The sequence below is a fragment of the Ranitomeya variabilis genome, chromosome 4 (genome assembly GCF_051348905.1).
Source record: "Ranitomeya variabilis isolate aRanVar5 chromosome 4, aRanVar5.hap1, whole genome shotgun sequence".
In the NCBI taxonomy this organism is placed as follows: Eukaryota; Metazoa; Chordata; class Amphibia; order Anura; family Dendrobatidae; genus Ranitomeya; species Ranitomeya variabilis.
This window is the reverse complement of record NC_135235.1, coordinates 22,169,273-22,186,630: the sequence shown is the minus strand read 5'-3', so window position 1 is coordinate 22,186,630 and position 17,358 is coordinate 22,169,273. Positions and strand designations below refer to the sequence as shown.

Here is a 17,358-nt window from a genome sequence, read left to right as displayed (position 1 = left end):
GTCTGTACTTAGTCTTATCTCTGTCTCCTTGTCTGTGGCTTCCTTCCCTGCTGTGTCTTTCCTTGTGTTCTCAGTCTGCTTACACTCTGCACTCTTGCAGCTCTGCCTGCTCTGTACCTTTGTGGCTTTTACCTCTGATCTGCACTCCTGCGGTTCTGCTCCGTTCTTCTCTGCTCCGCTCCCGTTACTGTAAGAATCTCTTTCTGCAGCTCCCCTCCGCATTCCTTGCGGTTCTGCTCCGTTCATCTCTGCTCCGCTCCCGTTGCTGTAAGAATCTCTTTCTGCTGCTCCTCTCCGCATTCCTTGCGGTTCTGCTCTGTTCATCTCTGCTCCGCTCCCGTTGCTGTAAGAATCTCTTTCTGCAGCTCCTCTCCGCATTCCTTGCGGTTCTGCTCGGTTCATCTCTGCTCTGCTCCCGTTGCTGTAAGAATCTCTTGCTGCAGCTCTTCTCCGCATTCCTTGTGGTTCTGCTCTGCTTTGCTTTTATTGCTGCGCTATCTCTTGCTGCTCTGCCTTTCCTATCCGCAGCCTTGCGGTTCTCTTCCTGTGTGAACAGGTCTCAACCTGTTCCTTCATTCTCCCTTCCTTCTGGTTTATTTCCATACCTACATCTCCTGTGTGAACAGGTCCTACCTGTTCCTCCTAACTACATATCCGTACCTGCACCTCTAGTGTGAACAGGTCCCTACCTGTTCCTTCTTACACCACATCAACCAGTCCTGTGTTCTCTGCCGTGCCTGCCAATCCAGTGTTCCTGCCAATCCCGTGTTCCTGCCAGTCCTACCGTTCCTACCGTGCCTTCCAGTCCTGTGTTTCCTGCCGTCCTAGCCAGTCCTGTGTTTCCTGCCGTCCCTGCCAGTCCTGTGTTCCTGCCAGCCCTGTGTTCTCTGCCGTGTCTCTGCCAGCCCTGTGATCTCTGCTGTGTCTCTGCCAGCCCTGTCTCAGCCGTGCCAGCCTACTCGTCTGGGTTTCAGCCGTGCTCTTCTGCCAGTCCTGCCTGATGCCGGCACCAATCCTGGTGTTCCTGTCTCCCAAGTGGGATCAGCAGCCACAGCCAGACACCACCCTGGAGTAGCACCTGGCAGCTGCCTGCTGCACAAGCCTGACCTCACCATCAGAGGCTCCAGTGAAAACCCAGGCAGCTGTCATAGTCACGCCCCTTCCAGGGTAGTCTGGTTTGTGGCACAGTGGGGCCACAAACCCCCCGAGCTTACGCCTACCAGTCAGGGCGGGAGCGTGGCAATGGGTAGTGCATGTCACCTTCTGTGCAATGTACTGTTTATCTGGGCGCTGCATACAATATTTATTAGCACTTCAGGGCCATATTATTTTGTAATTTTATGGCAATATTACTTGGCCATTATTGATTTTTTATGTTCTTTACTAACAGATCACTGAAAGGGATTCTGTCACCTGAATTTGGAGGGACAAATTTTCAGCCATGGGGGCGGGGTTTTCGGGTGTTTGATTCACCCTTTCCTTACCCGCTGGCTGCATGCTGGCTGCAATATGGGATTGAAGTTCATTCTGTCCTCCGGAGTACACGCCTGTTGTGAACTCTGTTTTTGGGCTTCCTCTTGTGGTCACAAGTGGTACTGTGTGAGTGCTGTCTTTGGGCTCCCTCTGGTGGCTCTTTGTGTCATTCTGCAGGTCTGAGGCTGGATCAGCTGTCTCGTTATGTTAGCTGGTTTCCTATTTAGCTCACCTGGACTTTCAGTGGTTGCCTGCTGTCAATGTATTCAGTGCTATTTTAATCTCTCCTGCCTACCTTGTTACCAGTCTCTCCAAGAGAAGCTAAGTTTTCTGTTTGTTCATTTTTTGATCATCAGTGTTCAATATGTTCCTTGGTTATTTATTTGTCCTTGTCCAGCTTGCTAATATGTGATTTCCTTGCTTGCTGGTAGCTCTAGGGGGCTGAGTTTCTCCCCTCACACCGTTAGTTGGTGTGGGGGTTCTTGAATTCTCAGCGTGGATATTTTGTATAGGGTTTTTTACTGACTGCACAGTTCCCTGCCTGTCTTCTGCTATCTAGTATTAGTGGGCCTCATTTGCTGAATCTGTTTTCATTTCTACGTTTTGTATTTTCCCCTTACCTCACCGTTATTATTTGTTGGGGGCTTCCTATATCTTTGGGGTCATTTCTCTGAGGCAAGTGAGGTCTTACTTTCTCTATAGGGGTAGCAAGTTTCTCAGGCTGCGTTGAGACGTCCAGGAATTTAGGCACGTTCACCGGCTACCTTCAGTGTGTTTGGTTAGGATCAGATTTGCGGTCAGTCCAGTTACCACCTCCCTAGAGCTCGTTCTATGTTCAGTAACTTAGCTAGTTCATTTTGTGATCATCAGCCACTAAGGATCATAACAGTACAGCAGGCCAAAAAGTGTTTAATGCATCGCAGAAGTGGGATAAGAGAAGCCCTGAGTACAATTTTTTTTTTTTTTTTTCCTCTCCCTTTGCTGCAGTCTGTCCAGCTTCTCTCATCCCCTTAATCTCTGGGTGGCTTTGAGTTCAGCTGCAGACATGGATATTCAGAGTCTCACTTCTAGTGTGGATCATCTTGGTGCAAGGCATTCAGGATTTTGTTGTTCACAGTCCTATGTCTGAGCCAAAAGTACCTATTCCTGAGTTGTTTTCTGGAGATAGATCTAGGTTTCTGAATTTTAAGAATAATTGTAAATTATTTCTTTCTTTGAGACCTCGTTCCTCTGGTGATTCCGCTGAGCAAGTTAGAATTGTTATCTCCCTGTCACGTGGCGACCCTCAGGATTGGGCTTTCTCCCTGGCGCCAGGAGATCCTGCATTGCTGAATGTGGATGCGTTTTTTCTGGCGCTTGGATTGCTTTATGAGGAACCTAATCTTGAGAACCAGGCAGAAAAGGCCTTGCTGGCTCTCTCTCAGGGCCAAAATGAAGCCGAGGTGTATTGTCAAAAATTTCGGAAATGGTCGGTGCTTACTCAATGGAATGAGTGTGCCCTGGCTGCAAATTTCAGAGAAGGTCTTTCTGAAGCCATTAAAAATGTTATGGTGGGGTTCCCCACGCCTGCAAGTCTGAATGACTCAATGGCTTTGGCCATTCAGATTGATCGGCGTTTGCGGGAGCACAAATCTGCGCACCATCTGGCGGTGTTTTCTGAACAGAGACCTGAGTCTATGCAATGTGACCGAATTCTGACCAGAGTTGAGCGGCAAAATCATAGACGTCAAAATGGGTTGTGCTTTTACTGTGGTGAGTCAACTCATGTTATCTCAGCATGCTCTAAGCGCTTAAAAAAAAATCGCTAAAACTGTCACCGTTGGTACTATACAGCCTAAATTCATTTTGTCTGTTACTTTAATTTGTTCTCTGTCATCTTACTCGGTTATGGCTTTTGTGGATTCAGGTGCTGCCCTGAACCTGATGGATTTGTCGTTTGCCAGGCGCTGTGGTTTTGTCCTGGAGCCTTTAGAATTCCCTATTCCACTGAGGGGAACTTATGCTACACCATTGGCTGAGAATGAGCCTCAGTATTGGACTCAAGTGACCATGTGCATGACTCCTGTACATCAGGAGGTGATTCGCTTTCTTGTGCTGCATAATCTGCATGATGTGGTCGTTTTTGGTCTGCCATGGCTGCAGGCTTATAATCCAGTTCTGGATTGGAAAGCTATGTCTGTTTCAAGTTGGGGTTGCCAGGGGATTCATGGTGATGCTCCTTTGGTGTCAATTGCTTCTTCCACTCCTTCTGAGGTCCCTGAGTTTTTGTCGGACTACCAGGATGTATTTGATGAGCCCAGATCCGGTGCCCTACCTCCTCATAGGGATTGTGATTGTGCTATAAATTTGATTCCTGGTAGTAAGTTCCCTAAGGGACGACTTTTTAATTTGTCTGTACCAGAACATGCCGCGATGCGGAGCTATATAAAGGAGTCTTTAGAGAAGGGACATATTCGCCCGTCCTCCTCCCCTCTTGGTGCAGGATTCTTTTTTGTGGCCAAGAAGGATGGTTCTCTGAGACCTTGTATTGATTATCGTCTTCTAAATAAAATCACGGTGAAATTTCAGTATCCTTTGCCATTATTATCTGATCTGTTTGCTCGGATTAAGGGGTCCAGTTGGTTCACCAAGATAGATCTTCGTGGTGCGTATAACCTTGTGCATATTAAGCAGGGGGATGAATGGAAAACAGCATTTAATACGCCCGAAGGCAATTTTGAGTACTTAGAGAGTCCAAAAGGCATCACCAATGCTCCTTCTGTGTTCCAGTCCTTCATGCATGACATCTTCCGAGAATATCTGGATAAATTTATGATTGTGTATCTGGATGACATTTTGGTCTTTTCTGAGGACTGGGAGTCCCATGTGAAGCAGGTCAGGATGGTATTTCAGGTCCTACGTGCTAATGCCTTATTTGTGAAGGGCTCAAAATGTCTCTTCGGAGTACAGAAGGTTTCCTTTTTGGGTTTTATTTTTTCTCCTTCTACTATTGAGATGGACCCAGTCAAGGTTCAGGCTATTCATGACTGGACTCAGCCTACATCTGTTAAGAGTCTTCAGAAGTTCTTGGGTTTTGCTAATTTTTACCGTCGCTTCATTGCTAATTTTTCTGGCGTGGTTAAGCCCTTGACGGATTTGACCAAGAAAGGTTCTGATGTGACTAATTGGTCTCCTGCGGCCGTGGAGGCCTTACGGGAGCTGAAGGGCCGGTTTTCTTCGGCTCCAGTTTTGTGTCAGCCTGATGTCTCTCTTCCTTTTCAGGTCGAGGTTGATGCTTCTGAGATTGGAGCAGGGGCTGTTTTGTCGCAGAGAAGCTCTGATTGCTCTGTGATGAAGCCTTGTGCTTTCTTTTCGAGAAAGTTTTCGCCTGCCGAACGGAATTATGATGTTGGTAATCGGGAGTTGTTGGCTATGAAGTGGGCATTTGAGGAGTGGCGACATTGGCTCGAGGGAGCTAAGCATCGTGTGGTGGTCTTGACTGATCACAAAAATCTGATTTATCTCGAGTCTGCCAAGCGGCTGAATCCTAGACAGGCTCGTTGGTCGTTGTTTTTCTCCCGTTTCGATTTCGTGGTCTCGTACCTGCCTGGTTCGAAGAACGTGAAGGCTGATGCGCTTTCTAGGAGTTTTGTGCCTGACTCTCCGGGAGTTTCAGAGCCGGCTGGTATTCTCAGAGAGGGAGTGATTTTGTCTGCCATTTCCCCAGATTTCCGACGAGTGCTGCAGAAATTTCAGGCGGATAGACCTGACCGTTGCCCACCAGAGAGACTGTTTGTCCCAGATAGATGGACCAGCAAAGTTATTTCCGAGGTTCATTCTTCGGTGTTGGCAGGCCATCCTGGGATTTTTGGTACCAGAGATTTGGTGGCTAGGTCCTTCTGGTGGCCTTCCTTGTCGCGGGATGTGCGTTCCTTTGTGCAGTCCTGTGGGATTTGTGCTCGGGCTAAGCCTTGCTGTTCTCGTGCCAGCGGTTTGCTTTTGCCTTTGCCTGTCCCGAAGAGGCCTTGGACGCACATTTCCATGGATTTTATTTCGGATCTTCCAGTCTCTCAGAGAATGTCTGTGAATCAAAAGACGTGAGCACTGCTACAGAGGTGCACGGGTAGGTTCCCACACCTTATATGCATAGATATAAAAAACCCGGCACTCAACTTCAGTCCGCTATGTGACACCGGGCATTCACGCCGACAGCGGTGGACACCGCGTCAGGACCTGGACCACATAAGCTCACAGCAGCATTATTCCTATAGCGGACTATTTACAAGTGATTACCTACGGATCCATCACGCTCCCTGAGCGCATTTCCAGCCACCCTAGTGTACGTAACTGACGAAGGCCACACTAGGCCGAAATGTTTGTTTGGTACTACGGAATAAAAAACCGCAAAGTTTGATTGAAGTTGAGTGCCGGGTTTTTTTATATCTATCTTCTCAGAGAATGTCTGTCATCTGGGTGGTGTGTGATCGTTTTTTCCAAAATGGTCCATTTGGTGCCCTTGCCTAAGTTGCCTTCTTCCTCCGATTTGGTTCCTCTATTTTTTCAGAATGTGGTCCGCTTGCACGGCATCCCTGAAAATATTGTGTCTGACAGAGGATCCCAGTTCGTGTCCAGATTTTGGCGGATCTTTTGTGCTAAGATGGGCATTGATTTGTCTTTTTCGTCGGCTTTCCATCCTCAGACGAATGGCCAAACCGAGCGAACTAATCAGACCTTGGAAACTTATTTAAGATGTTTTGTTTCTGCTGATCAGGATGATTGGGTGACTTTTTTGCCATTGGCTGAGTTTGCCCTTAATAATCGGGCTAGTTCTGCTACTTTGGTTTCGCCTTTTTTCTGCAATTCTGGTTTTCATCCTCGTTTTTCCTCAGGTCAGGTTGAGTCTTCTGACTGTCCTGGGGTGGATTCTGTGGTGGATAGGTTGCAGCAGATTTGGAACCATGTGGTGGACAATTTGAAGTTGTCACAGGAGAAGGCTCAGCGCTTTGCCAACCGCCGTCGCGGTGTGGGTCCCCGACTTCATGTTGGGGATTTGGTATGGCTGTCTTCTCGGTATGTTCCTATGAAGGTCTCCTCTTCTAAATTCAAGCCTCGCTTCATCGGTCCTTATAAGATTTTGGAAATCCTTAACCCGGTGTCATTTCGTCTGGACCTCCCAGCGTCGTTTGCCATTCATAACGTGTTCCATAGGTCTTTGTTGCGGAGGTATGTGGTGCCTGTGGTTCCTTCTGTTGAGCCCCCTGCCCCGGTGTTGGTTGAGGGCGAATTGGAGTACGTGGTGGAGAAGATCTTGGATTCTCGTATTTCTAGACGGAGGCTTCAGTATTTGGTTAAGTGGAAGGGCTATGGTCAGGAGGATAATTCCTGGGTTGTCGCCTCTGATGTTCATGCGGCCGATTTGGTTCATGCCTTCCATGTTGCTCATCCTGATCGCCCTGGGGGTTTGGTGAGGGTTCGGTGACCCCTCCTCAAGGGGGGGTACTGTTGTGAACTCTGTTTTTGGGCTCCCTCTTGTGGTCACAAGTGGTACTGTGTGAGTGCTGTCTTTGGGCTCCCTCTGGTGGCTCTTTGTGTCATTCTGCAGGTCTGAGGCTGGATCAGCTGTCTCGTTATATTAGCTGGTTTCCTATTTAGCACACCTGGACTATCAGTTGTTGCCTGCTGTCAATGTATTCAGTGCTATTTTGATCTCTCCTGCCTACCTTGTTACCAGTCTCTCCAAGAGAAGCTAAGTTTTCTGTTTGTTCATTTTTTGATCATCAGTGTTCAATATGTTCCTTGGTTATTTATTTGTCCTTGTCCAGCTTGCTAATATGTGATTTCCTTGCTTGCTGGTAGCTCTAGGGGGCTGAGTTTCTCCCCTCACACCGTTAGTTGGTGTGGGGGTTCTTGAATTCTCAGCGTGGATATTTTGTATAGGGTTTTTTACTGACCGCACAGTTCCCTGCCTGTCTTCTGCTATCTAGTATTAGTGGGCCTCATTTGCTGAATCTGTTTTCATTTCTACATTTTGTATTTTCCCCTTACCTCACCATTATTATTTGTTGGGGGCTTCCTATATCTTTGGGGTCATTTCTCTGAGGCAAGTGAGGTCTTACTTTCTCTATAGGGGTAGCAAGTTTCTCAGGCTGCGTCGAGACGTCCAGGAATTTAGGCACGTTCACCGGCTACCTTCAGTGTGTTTGGTTAGGATCAGATTTGCGGTCAGTCCAGTTACCACCTCCCTAGAGCTCGTTCTATGTTCAGTAACTTAGCTAGTTCATTTTGTGATCCTCAGCCACTAAGGATCATAACACACGCCTGCACAAGGCAATCTTGCCTTACGCAGGCGTGTACTATGGAGGACAGAGAATGAACTTCAATCCAATATTGCAGCCAGCATGCAGCCAGCAGGTAAGGAAAGGGTGAATCAAACACCCGAAAACCCCGCCCCTATGGCTGAAAATTTTTATTTCATCAGTTTCTAATAGTATTATTTACATGGCAGTATGTGCTCTAATTTCTTTCTATGGAGATATTATTTGGCCAATGCATATTGGTAATTTTGAGCAACTCTGGTAACTTGAGCAGATAATTCTTCCAAATTGGTAATTTTATCATTTATATTATTTTAGTTGCTGGGGGAGGTGTGGATGCCTATAAACGCATTTAATTCCAAGGTGGATTGTTATTCTTTATCTCGTTTCTTAAAATGACACAAAGATAAAGGAAGCCAAAACTTAATTAAAAAAAGATGAAAAAATCCAAAATCAGAAAAATGTGATGCAGCCTGAAAGGGATTAAATTTCATGCGCAGCCATTAATTACAAAAGTCCAAATAAAATAATATAAACCTTAGAAAATATGACATTGTTACAAGTGAAAAATTAAAATAGGAAATGGCCAATATTTATGATTATTGGATTTTTTTTCACTTGCCTGTAGAATGGTGATTACTAGTCTAAAACCCGATTAATGAAAACGTGTTTATTACTGCGCCATCTGATGGCTAAATTATGTGGGACACTTTGCATCAGGGCATTTATGTTTTTCATTTGGAGTGTGCATTTGCAAAAATAAGGAAAATGTTTAAGTTTTCTAGATGTGAATTATTGGTTGATAGGGCAAACCTGGTAATAAATAATGCACCATTGCTTCTGTTTGCTAAGGTGCTTGAGAAACCCATAAATACATATTATTACTGCTTATTTTGTTTTACAACTGTGCCATCTGGTGGCTGAACTATGTAATACACATTGAACAATGAAAAATCTTTAGTTGAAGCCACGACATGCTGTTGATCGACATTGTTTTCATATTCTCAGCTTGTGGGTCCCAGTCCCACTGACGACCACCAGCAAACATCCTCTAAGATAACGAAGGTTCACATTATGCCATAAAATTACAGCTTTAAAGTAACTCCATTAGCGAGATCATATACAGATGATGAATCGACTGATGCTTTAAAATGTATCCCATTTGGAAACTTGGTATTTCATTTTAAAATACAAAATGCCTCCCTCAATAGCAGTAGTATTTGAAAAAAAAAAAATGCTATTGAGGGAGGCATTATGTATTTTAAACACTGGCAACACTTTATTCACGCATAAGAGAAACTGCTGGCAAACACTTCAGCAGCACTTCCATCACTCAGTCATCTATTTCACAATGTAGCACAGTACATGTAGTCAGTGCTACTCACTGTCCCTTCTCACAGTCACCTCTCTTGACAGCAGTTAGTTACCCCATCACCATTCCTCACACAGTCTCCAATCTCTGATGTGGTAACCCTCTTCACACTAAGGCTTCAGCACGTAGACACTTATTGCACAGCAATCCTCACAGTCAGAATAACCCTCTATGCTCCTTTCTGTGGGGGCTATCCTCACCCTCGCTCTGTAATGGCAGCCCTCTCATCCAGGTGGGCTTATCTTTCCCTTCCAAAGTAAAGCCGCCTTCCAGCTGTTTCATAACTATAACTCTCATCCTCAAGACCACAGCCATTTTTTTTTAATCTTTTTACAGGTCTTATGCGAAGAATTATCTGTGGAGAAGTTCTTCCCTGTCCTGCACATGAAGGTGAGGACATCATTTCTAATATTTTCTCCTAATCCTTATAATTCACTGAATATAATTCTGCACACTGTGACAATTATCACCGCTATCTGTGTATAAACCGTCACAATCACCCCCCTAACTATAGTATCTCTGAAGGTATATAGTGTATCTCCTTGTGCTATACTGCACAATATATTAATGAGACACAAGTGGGGGGTAATATTATAGTAGTTATATTCTTGTACTTAAGGGCAGTATTATAGTAGTTATATTCTTATACATAGGAGCAGTATTATAGTAGTTATATTCTTATACATAGGAGCAGTATTATAGTAGTTATATTCTTGTACATAGGGGGCAGTATTATACTAGTTATATTCTTGTACATAGGAGCAGTATTATAGTAGTTATATTCTTGTACATAGGAGCAGTATTATAGCAGTTATATTCTTGTACATAGGGGGCAGTATTATACTAGTTATATTCTTGTACATAGGAGCAGTATTATAGTAGTTATATTCTTGTACATAGGAGCAGTATTATAGCAGTTATATTCTTGTACATAGGGGGCAGTATTATACTAGTTATATTCTTGTACATAGGAGCAGTATTATAGTAGTTATATTCTTGTACATAGGAGCAGTATTATAGTAGTTATATTCTTATACATAGGAGCAGTATTATAGCAGTTATATTCTTGTACATAGGGGGCAGTATTATACTAGTTATATTCTTGTACATAGGAGCAGTATTATAGTAGTTATATTCTTGTACATAGGAGCAGTATTATAGTAGTTATATTCTTGTACATAGGAGCAGTATTATAGTAGTTATATTATTGTACATAGGGGCAGTATTATAGTAGTTATATTCTTGTACATAGGAGCAGCATTATAGTAGTTATATTCTTGTACATAGGAGCAGTATTATAGTAGTTATATTCTTGTACATAGGGGCAGTATTATAGTAGTTATATTCTTGTACATAGGAGCAGTATTATAGTAGTTATATTCTTGTACATAGGGGCAGTATTATAGTAGTTATATTCTTGTACATAGGGGCAGTATTATAGTAGTTATATTCTTGTACATAGGAGCAGTATTATAGTAGTTATATTCTTGGACATAGGGACAGTATTATAGTAATGATATTCTTGTACATAGGGGCAGTATTATAGTAGTTATATTCTTATACATAGGAGCAGTATTATAGTAGTTACATTCTTATACATAGGAGCAGTATTATAGCAGTTATATTCTTTTACATAGGGGGCAGTATTATAGTAGTTATATTCTTGTACATAGGAGCAGTATTATAGTAGTTATATTCTTGTACATAGGAGCAGTATTATAGTAGTTATATTCTTGTTATTCTTGTACATAGGAGCAGTATTATAGTAGTTATATTATTGTACATAGGGGCAGTATTATAGTAGTTATATTCTTGTACATAGGGGCAGTATTATAGTAGTTATATTCTTGTACATAGGGGCAGTATTATAGTAGTTATATTCTTGTACATAGGGGCAGTATTATAGTAGTTATATTCTTGTACATAGGGGCAGTATTATAGTAGTTATATTCTTGTACATAGGGGCAGTATTATAGTAGTTATATTCTTGTACATAGGAGGTAGTATTATAGTATTATATTCTTGTACATAGGAGCAGTATTATAGTAATTATATTCTTGTACATAGGAGCAGTATTATAGTAGTTATATTCTTGGACATAGGGACAGTATTATAGTAATTATATTCTTGTACATAGGGGCAGTATTATAGTAGTTATATTCTTATACATAGGGGGCAGTATTATAGTAGTTATATTCTTATACATAGGGAGCAGCATTATAGTAGTTATATTCTTATACATAGGAGCAGTATTATAGTAGTTATATTCTTGTACATAGGGGCAGTATTATAGTAGTTATATTCTTGTACATAGGGGCAGTATTATAGTAGTTATATTCTTGTACATAGGAGGTAGTATTATAGTATTATATTCTTGTACATAGGAGCAGTATTATAGTAATTATATTCTTGTACATAGGAGCAGTATTATAGTAGTTATATTCTTGGACATAGGGACAGTATTATAGTAATTATATTCTTGTACATAGGGGCAGTATTATAGTAGTTATATTCTTATACATAGGGAGCAGCATTATAGTAGTTATATTCTTGTACTTACGAGCAGTATTATAGCAGTTATATTCTTGTACATAGGAGCAGTATTATAGTAATTATATTCTTGTACATAGGGGCAGTATTATAGTAGTTATATTCTTGTACATAGGAGCAGTATTATAGTAGTTATATTCTTGTACATAGGAGCAGTATTATAGTAGCTGTATTCTTGTACATAGGGGCAGTATTATAGTAGTTATATTCTTATACATAGGGGTAGTATTATAGTAGTTATATTCGTGTACTTACGAGCAGTATTATAGCAGTTATATTCTTGTACATAGGGGTAGTATTATAGCAGTTATATTCTTGTACAGTATATAGGAGGCAGTATTATAGTAGTTATATTCTTGTACATAGGGACAGTATTATAGTAGTTATATTCTTGTACATAGGAGCAGTATTATAGTAGTTATATTCTTGTAATAGGGATAGTATTATAGTTGTTATATTTTTGCACATGGGGCAGTATTATAGTAGTTATATTCTTGTACATAGGGGGCAGTATTATAGCAGCTATATTCCTGTATATACGAGCAGTATTATAGTAGTTATATTCTTGTACTTAGGGGCAGTATTATAGTAGTTATATTCTTGTACATGGGGCAGTATTATAGTAGTTATAGTCTTGTACATGGGAGCAGTTTTATAGTAGTTATATTCTTGTACATAGAGGCAGTATTATAGTAGTTATATTCTTGTACATAGGGGCAGTATTATAGTAGTTATATTCTTGTACACAGGAGCAGTATTATAGTACTTATATTCTTGTACATAGGGACAGTATTATAGTAGTTATATTCTTGTACATAGAGGCAGTATTATAGTAGCTGTATTCTTGTACATAGGGGCAGTATTATAGTAGTTATATTCTTGTACATAGGAGCAGTATTATAGTAGTTATATTTTTGTACATAGGAGCAGTATTATAGTAGTTATATTCTTGTACATAGGAGCAGTATTATAGTAGCTGTATTCTTGTACATAGGGGCAGTATTATAGTAGTTATATTCGTGTACTTACGAGCAGTATTATAGCAGTTATATTCTTGTACATAGGGGTAGTATTATAGCAGTTATATTCTTGTACAGTATATAGGAGGCAGTATTATAGTAGTTATAGTCTTGTACATGGGAACAGTTTTATAGTAGTTATATTCATGTACATAGAGGCAGTATTATAGTAGTTATATTCTTGTACATAGGAGCAGTATTATAGTACTTATATTCTTGTACATAGGGACAGTAATATAGTAGTTATATTCTTGTACATAGAGGCAGTATTATAGTAGCTGTATTCTTGTACATAGGGGCAGTATTATAGTAGTTATATTCTTGTACATAGGATCAGTATTATAGTAGTTATATTCTTGTACATAGCACCAGTATTATAGTAGCTGTATTCTTGTACATAGGGGCAGTATTATAGTAGTTATATTCTTGTACATAGGCGCAGTATTATAGTAGTTATAGTCTTGTATATAGGAGCAGTATTATAGTAGTTATATTCTTGTACTTACGAGCAGTATTATAGCAGTTATATTCTTGTACATAGGGGTAGTATTATAGCAGTTATATTCTTGTATAGTATATAGGAGGCAGTATTATAGTAGTTATATTCTTGAACATAGGAGCAGTATTTTAGTAGTTATATTCTTGTACATGGGGCAGTGTTATAGTAGTTATATTCTTGAACATAGGGGGCAGTATTATAGTAGTTATATTCTTGTACATAGGGGGCAGTATTATAGCAGTTATATTCCTGTACATAGGAGCAGTATTATAGTAGTTATATTCTTGTACATAGGAGCAGTATTATAGTAGTTATATTCTTGTACATAGGGGTAGTATTATAGCAGTTATATTCTTGTATAGTATATAGGAGGCAGTATTATAGTAGTTATATTCTTGAACATAGGAGCAGTATTATAGTAGTTATATTCTTAAACATAGGAGCAGTATTATAGTAGTTATATTTTTGCACATAGAATCAGTATTTTAGTAGTTATATTCTTGCACATGGGGCAGTGTTATAGTAGTTATATTCTTGTACATAGGGGGCAGTATTATAGTAGTTATATTCTTGTACATAGGGGGCAGTATTATAGCAGTTATATTCCTGTACATAGGAGCAGTATTATAGTAGTTATATTCTTGTACATAGGAGCAGTATTATAGTAGTTATATTCTTAAACATAGGAGCAGTATTATAGTAGTTATATTCTTGTACATAGGAGCAGTATTATAGTAGTTATATTCTTGTACATAGGAGCAGTATTATAGTAGTTATATTCTTGTACATAGGCGCAGTATTATAGTTGTTATATTTTTGCACATAGAATCAGTATTTTAGTAGTTATATTCTTGTACATGGGAGCAGTTTTATAGTAGTTATATTCTTGTACATAGGGGCAGTATTATAGTAGCTATATTCTTGTACATAGGGGCAGTATTATAGTAGCTATATTCTTGTACATAGGGGCAGTATTATAGTAGTTATATTCTTGTACATAGGGACAGTATTATAGTAGTTATATTCTTGTACATAGGAACAGTATTATAGTAGTTATATTCTTGTACATAGGGACAGTATTATAGTAGTTATATTCTTGTACATATTGTACATAGGGGCAGTATTATAGTAGTTATATTCTTGTACATAGGGGTAGTATTATATTAGTTATATTCTTGTACATAGGGGCAGTATTATAGTAGTTATATTCTTGTACATAGGGGCAGTATTATAGTAGTTATACTTTTGTTCATAGGGACAGTATTATAGTTGTGATATTCATGTACGTAGGAGCAGTATTATAGTTGTTATATTCTTGTACATAGGAGCAGTTTTACAGTTGTGTTATTCTTGTACATAGGGGCAGTATTATAGTAGTTATATTCTTGTACATAGGAGCAGTATTATAATAGTTATATTCTTGTACATAGGGGCAGTATTATAGTAGTTATATTCTTGTACATAGGAGCAATATTATAGTAGTTATATTCTTGTACATAGGGGCAGTATTATAGTAGTTATATTCTTGTACATAGGAGCAATATTATAGTAGTTATATTCTTGTACATAGGGGCAGTATTATAGTAGTTATATTCCTGTACATAGGAGCAGTATTATAGTAGCTATATTCTTGTACTTACGAGCAGTATTATAGCAGTTATATTCTTGTATAGTATATAGGAGGCAGTATTATAGTAGTTATATTCTTGTACATAGGAGCAGTATTATAGTAGTTATATTCTTGTACATAGGAGCAGTATTATAGTAGTTATATTCTTGTACATAGGAGCAGTATTATAGTAGTTATATTCCTGTACATAGGAGCAGTATTATAGTAGTTATATTCTTGTACATAGGCGCAGTATTATAGTTGTTATATTTTTGCACATAGAATCAGTATTTTAGTAGTTATATTCTTGTACATAGGGGGCAGTATTATAGCAGTTATATTCCTGTACATAGGAGCAGTATTATAGTAGTTATATTCTTGTACATAGGAGCAGTATTATAGTAGTTATATTCTTGTACATAGGGGCAGTATTATAGTAGATATATTCTTGTACATAGGAGCAGTATTATAGTAGTTATATTCTTGTACATAGGAGCAGTATTATAGTAGTTATATTCTTGTACATAGGAGCAGTATTATAGTAGTTATATTCTTGTACATAGGCGCAGTATTATAGTAGTTTTATTCTTGTACATAGGTGCAGTATTATAGTAGTTATATTCTTGTACATAGGCGCAGTATTATAGTTGTTATATTTTTGCACATAGAATCAGTATTTTAGTAGTTATATTCTTGTACATAGGAGCAGTATTATAGTAGTTATATTCTTGTACATAGGAGCAGTATTATAGTAGTTATATTCTTGTACATAGGAGCAGTATTATAGTAGTTATATTCTTGTACATAGGTGCAGTATTATAGTAGTTATATTCTTGTACATAGGAGCAGTATTATAGTAGTTTTATTCTTGTACATAGGTGCAGTATTATAGTAGTTATATTCTTGTACATAGGCGCAGTATTATAGTTGTTATATTTTTGCACATAGAATCAGTATTTTAGTAGTTATATTCATGTACATGGGAGTAGTTTTATAGTAGTTATATTCTTGTACATAGAGGCAGTATTATAGTAGCTATATTCTTGTACATAGGGGCAGTATTATAGTAGTTATAGTCTTGTACATAGGGACAGTATTATAGTAGTTATATTCTTGTACATAGGAACAGTATTATAGTAGTTATATTCTTGTACATAGGGTCAGTATTATTGTAGTTACATTCTTGTACATAGGAGCAGTGTTATAGTAGTTATATTCTTGTACATAGCAGGCAGTATTATAGTAGTTATATTCCTGTACATAGGAGCAGTATTATAGTAGCTATATTCTTGTACTTACGAGCAGTATTATAGCAGTTATATTCTTGTATAGTATATAGGAGGCAGTATTATAGTAGTTATATTCTTGTACATAGGAGCAGTATTATAGTAGTTATATTCTTGTACATAGGGGCATTATTATAGTTGTTATAGTTTTTGCACATAGAATCAGTATTTTAGTAGTTATATTCTTGTACATAGAGGCAGTATTATAGTAGCTATATTCTTATACATCGGGGCAGTATTATAGTAGTTATATTCTTGTACATAGGGACAGTATTATAGTAGTTATATTCTTGTATATAGGAGCAGTGTTATAGTAGTTATATACTTGTACGTAGGAGCAGTATTGTAGTAGTTATATTCTTGTACATAGGGGCAGTTTTATAGTAGCTATTTTCTTGTACATAGGAGCAGTATTATAGTAGTTATATTCTTGTACATAGGGACAGTATTATAGTTGTGTTATTCTTGTACATAGGGGCAGTATTATAGTAGTTATATTCTTGTACATAGAAGCAGTATTATAGTAGTTATATTCTTGTACATAGGGGCAGTATTATTGTAGTTATATTCTTGTACATAGGGGCAGTTTTATAGTAGCTATTTTCTTGTACATAGGAGCAGTATTATAGTAGTTATATTCTTGTACATAGGGACAGTATTATAGTTGTGTTATTCTTGTACATAGGGGCAGTATTATAGTAGCTATATTCTTGTACATAGGAGCAGTATTATAGTAGTTATATTCTTGTACATAGGGGCAGTATTATAGTAGTTATATTCTTGTACATAGGAGCAGTATTATAGTAGTTATATTCTTGTACATAGGGGCAGTTTTATAGTAGCTATTTTCTTGTACATAGGAGCAGTATTATAGTAGTTATATTCTTGTACATAGGGACAGTATTATAGTTGTGTTATTCTTGTACATAGGGGCAGTATTATAGTAGTTATATTCTTGTACATAGAAGCAGTATTATAGTAGTTATATTCTTGTACATAGGGGCAGTATTATTGTAGTTATATTCTTGTACATAGGGGCAGTTTTATAGTAGCTATTTTCTTGTACATAGGAGCAGTATTATAGTAGTTATATTCTTGTACATAGGGACAGTATTATAGTTGTGTTATTCTTGTACATAGGGGCAGTATTATAGTAGCTATATTCTTGTACATAGAAGCAGTATTATAGTAGTTATATTCTTGTACATAGGGGCAGTATTATAGTAGTTATATTCTTGTACATAGGGGCAGTATTAT

The 17,358-nt window shown here is 38.8% G+C and overlaps 1 protein-coding gene across 4 annotated transcripts in view; it reads left to right on the top strand.

Annotated features, from left to right (window-relative positions):
• The window catches only part of LOC143769484 (rap1 GTPase-activating protein 1-like), a 67,726-nt gene that overhangs the window by 17,056 nt on the left and 33,312 nt on the right, over positions 1 to 17,358 (top strand). For all 4 annotated transcript variants that reach the window (XM_077258099.1, XM_077258100.1, XM_077258102.1 and 1 more), the window contains exon 9: positions 9,475 to 9,528. In XM_077258099.1, the coding sequence (XP_077114214.1) occupies positions 9,475 to 9,528 (54 nt within the window). The remainder of the gene's footprint in view (positions 1 to 9,474; positions 9,529 to 17,358) is intronic.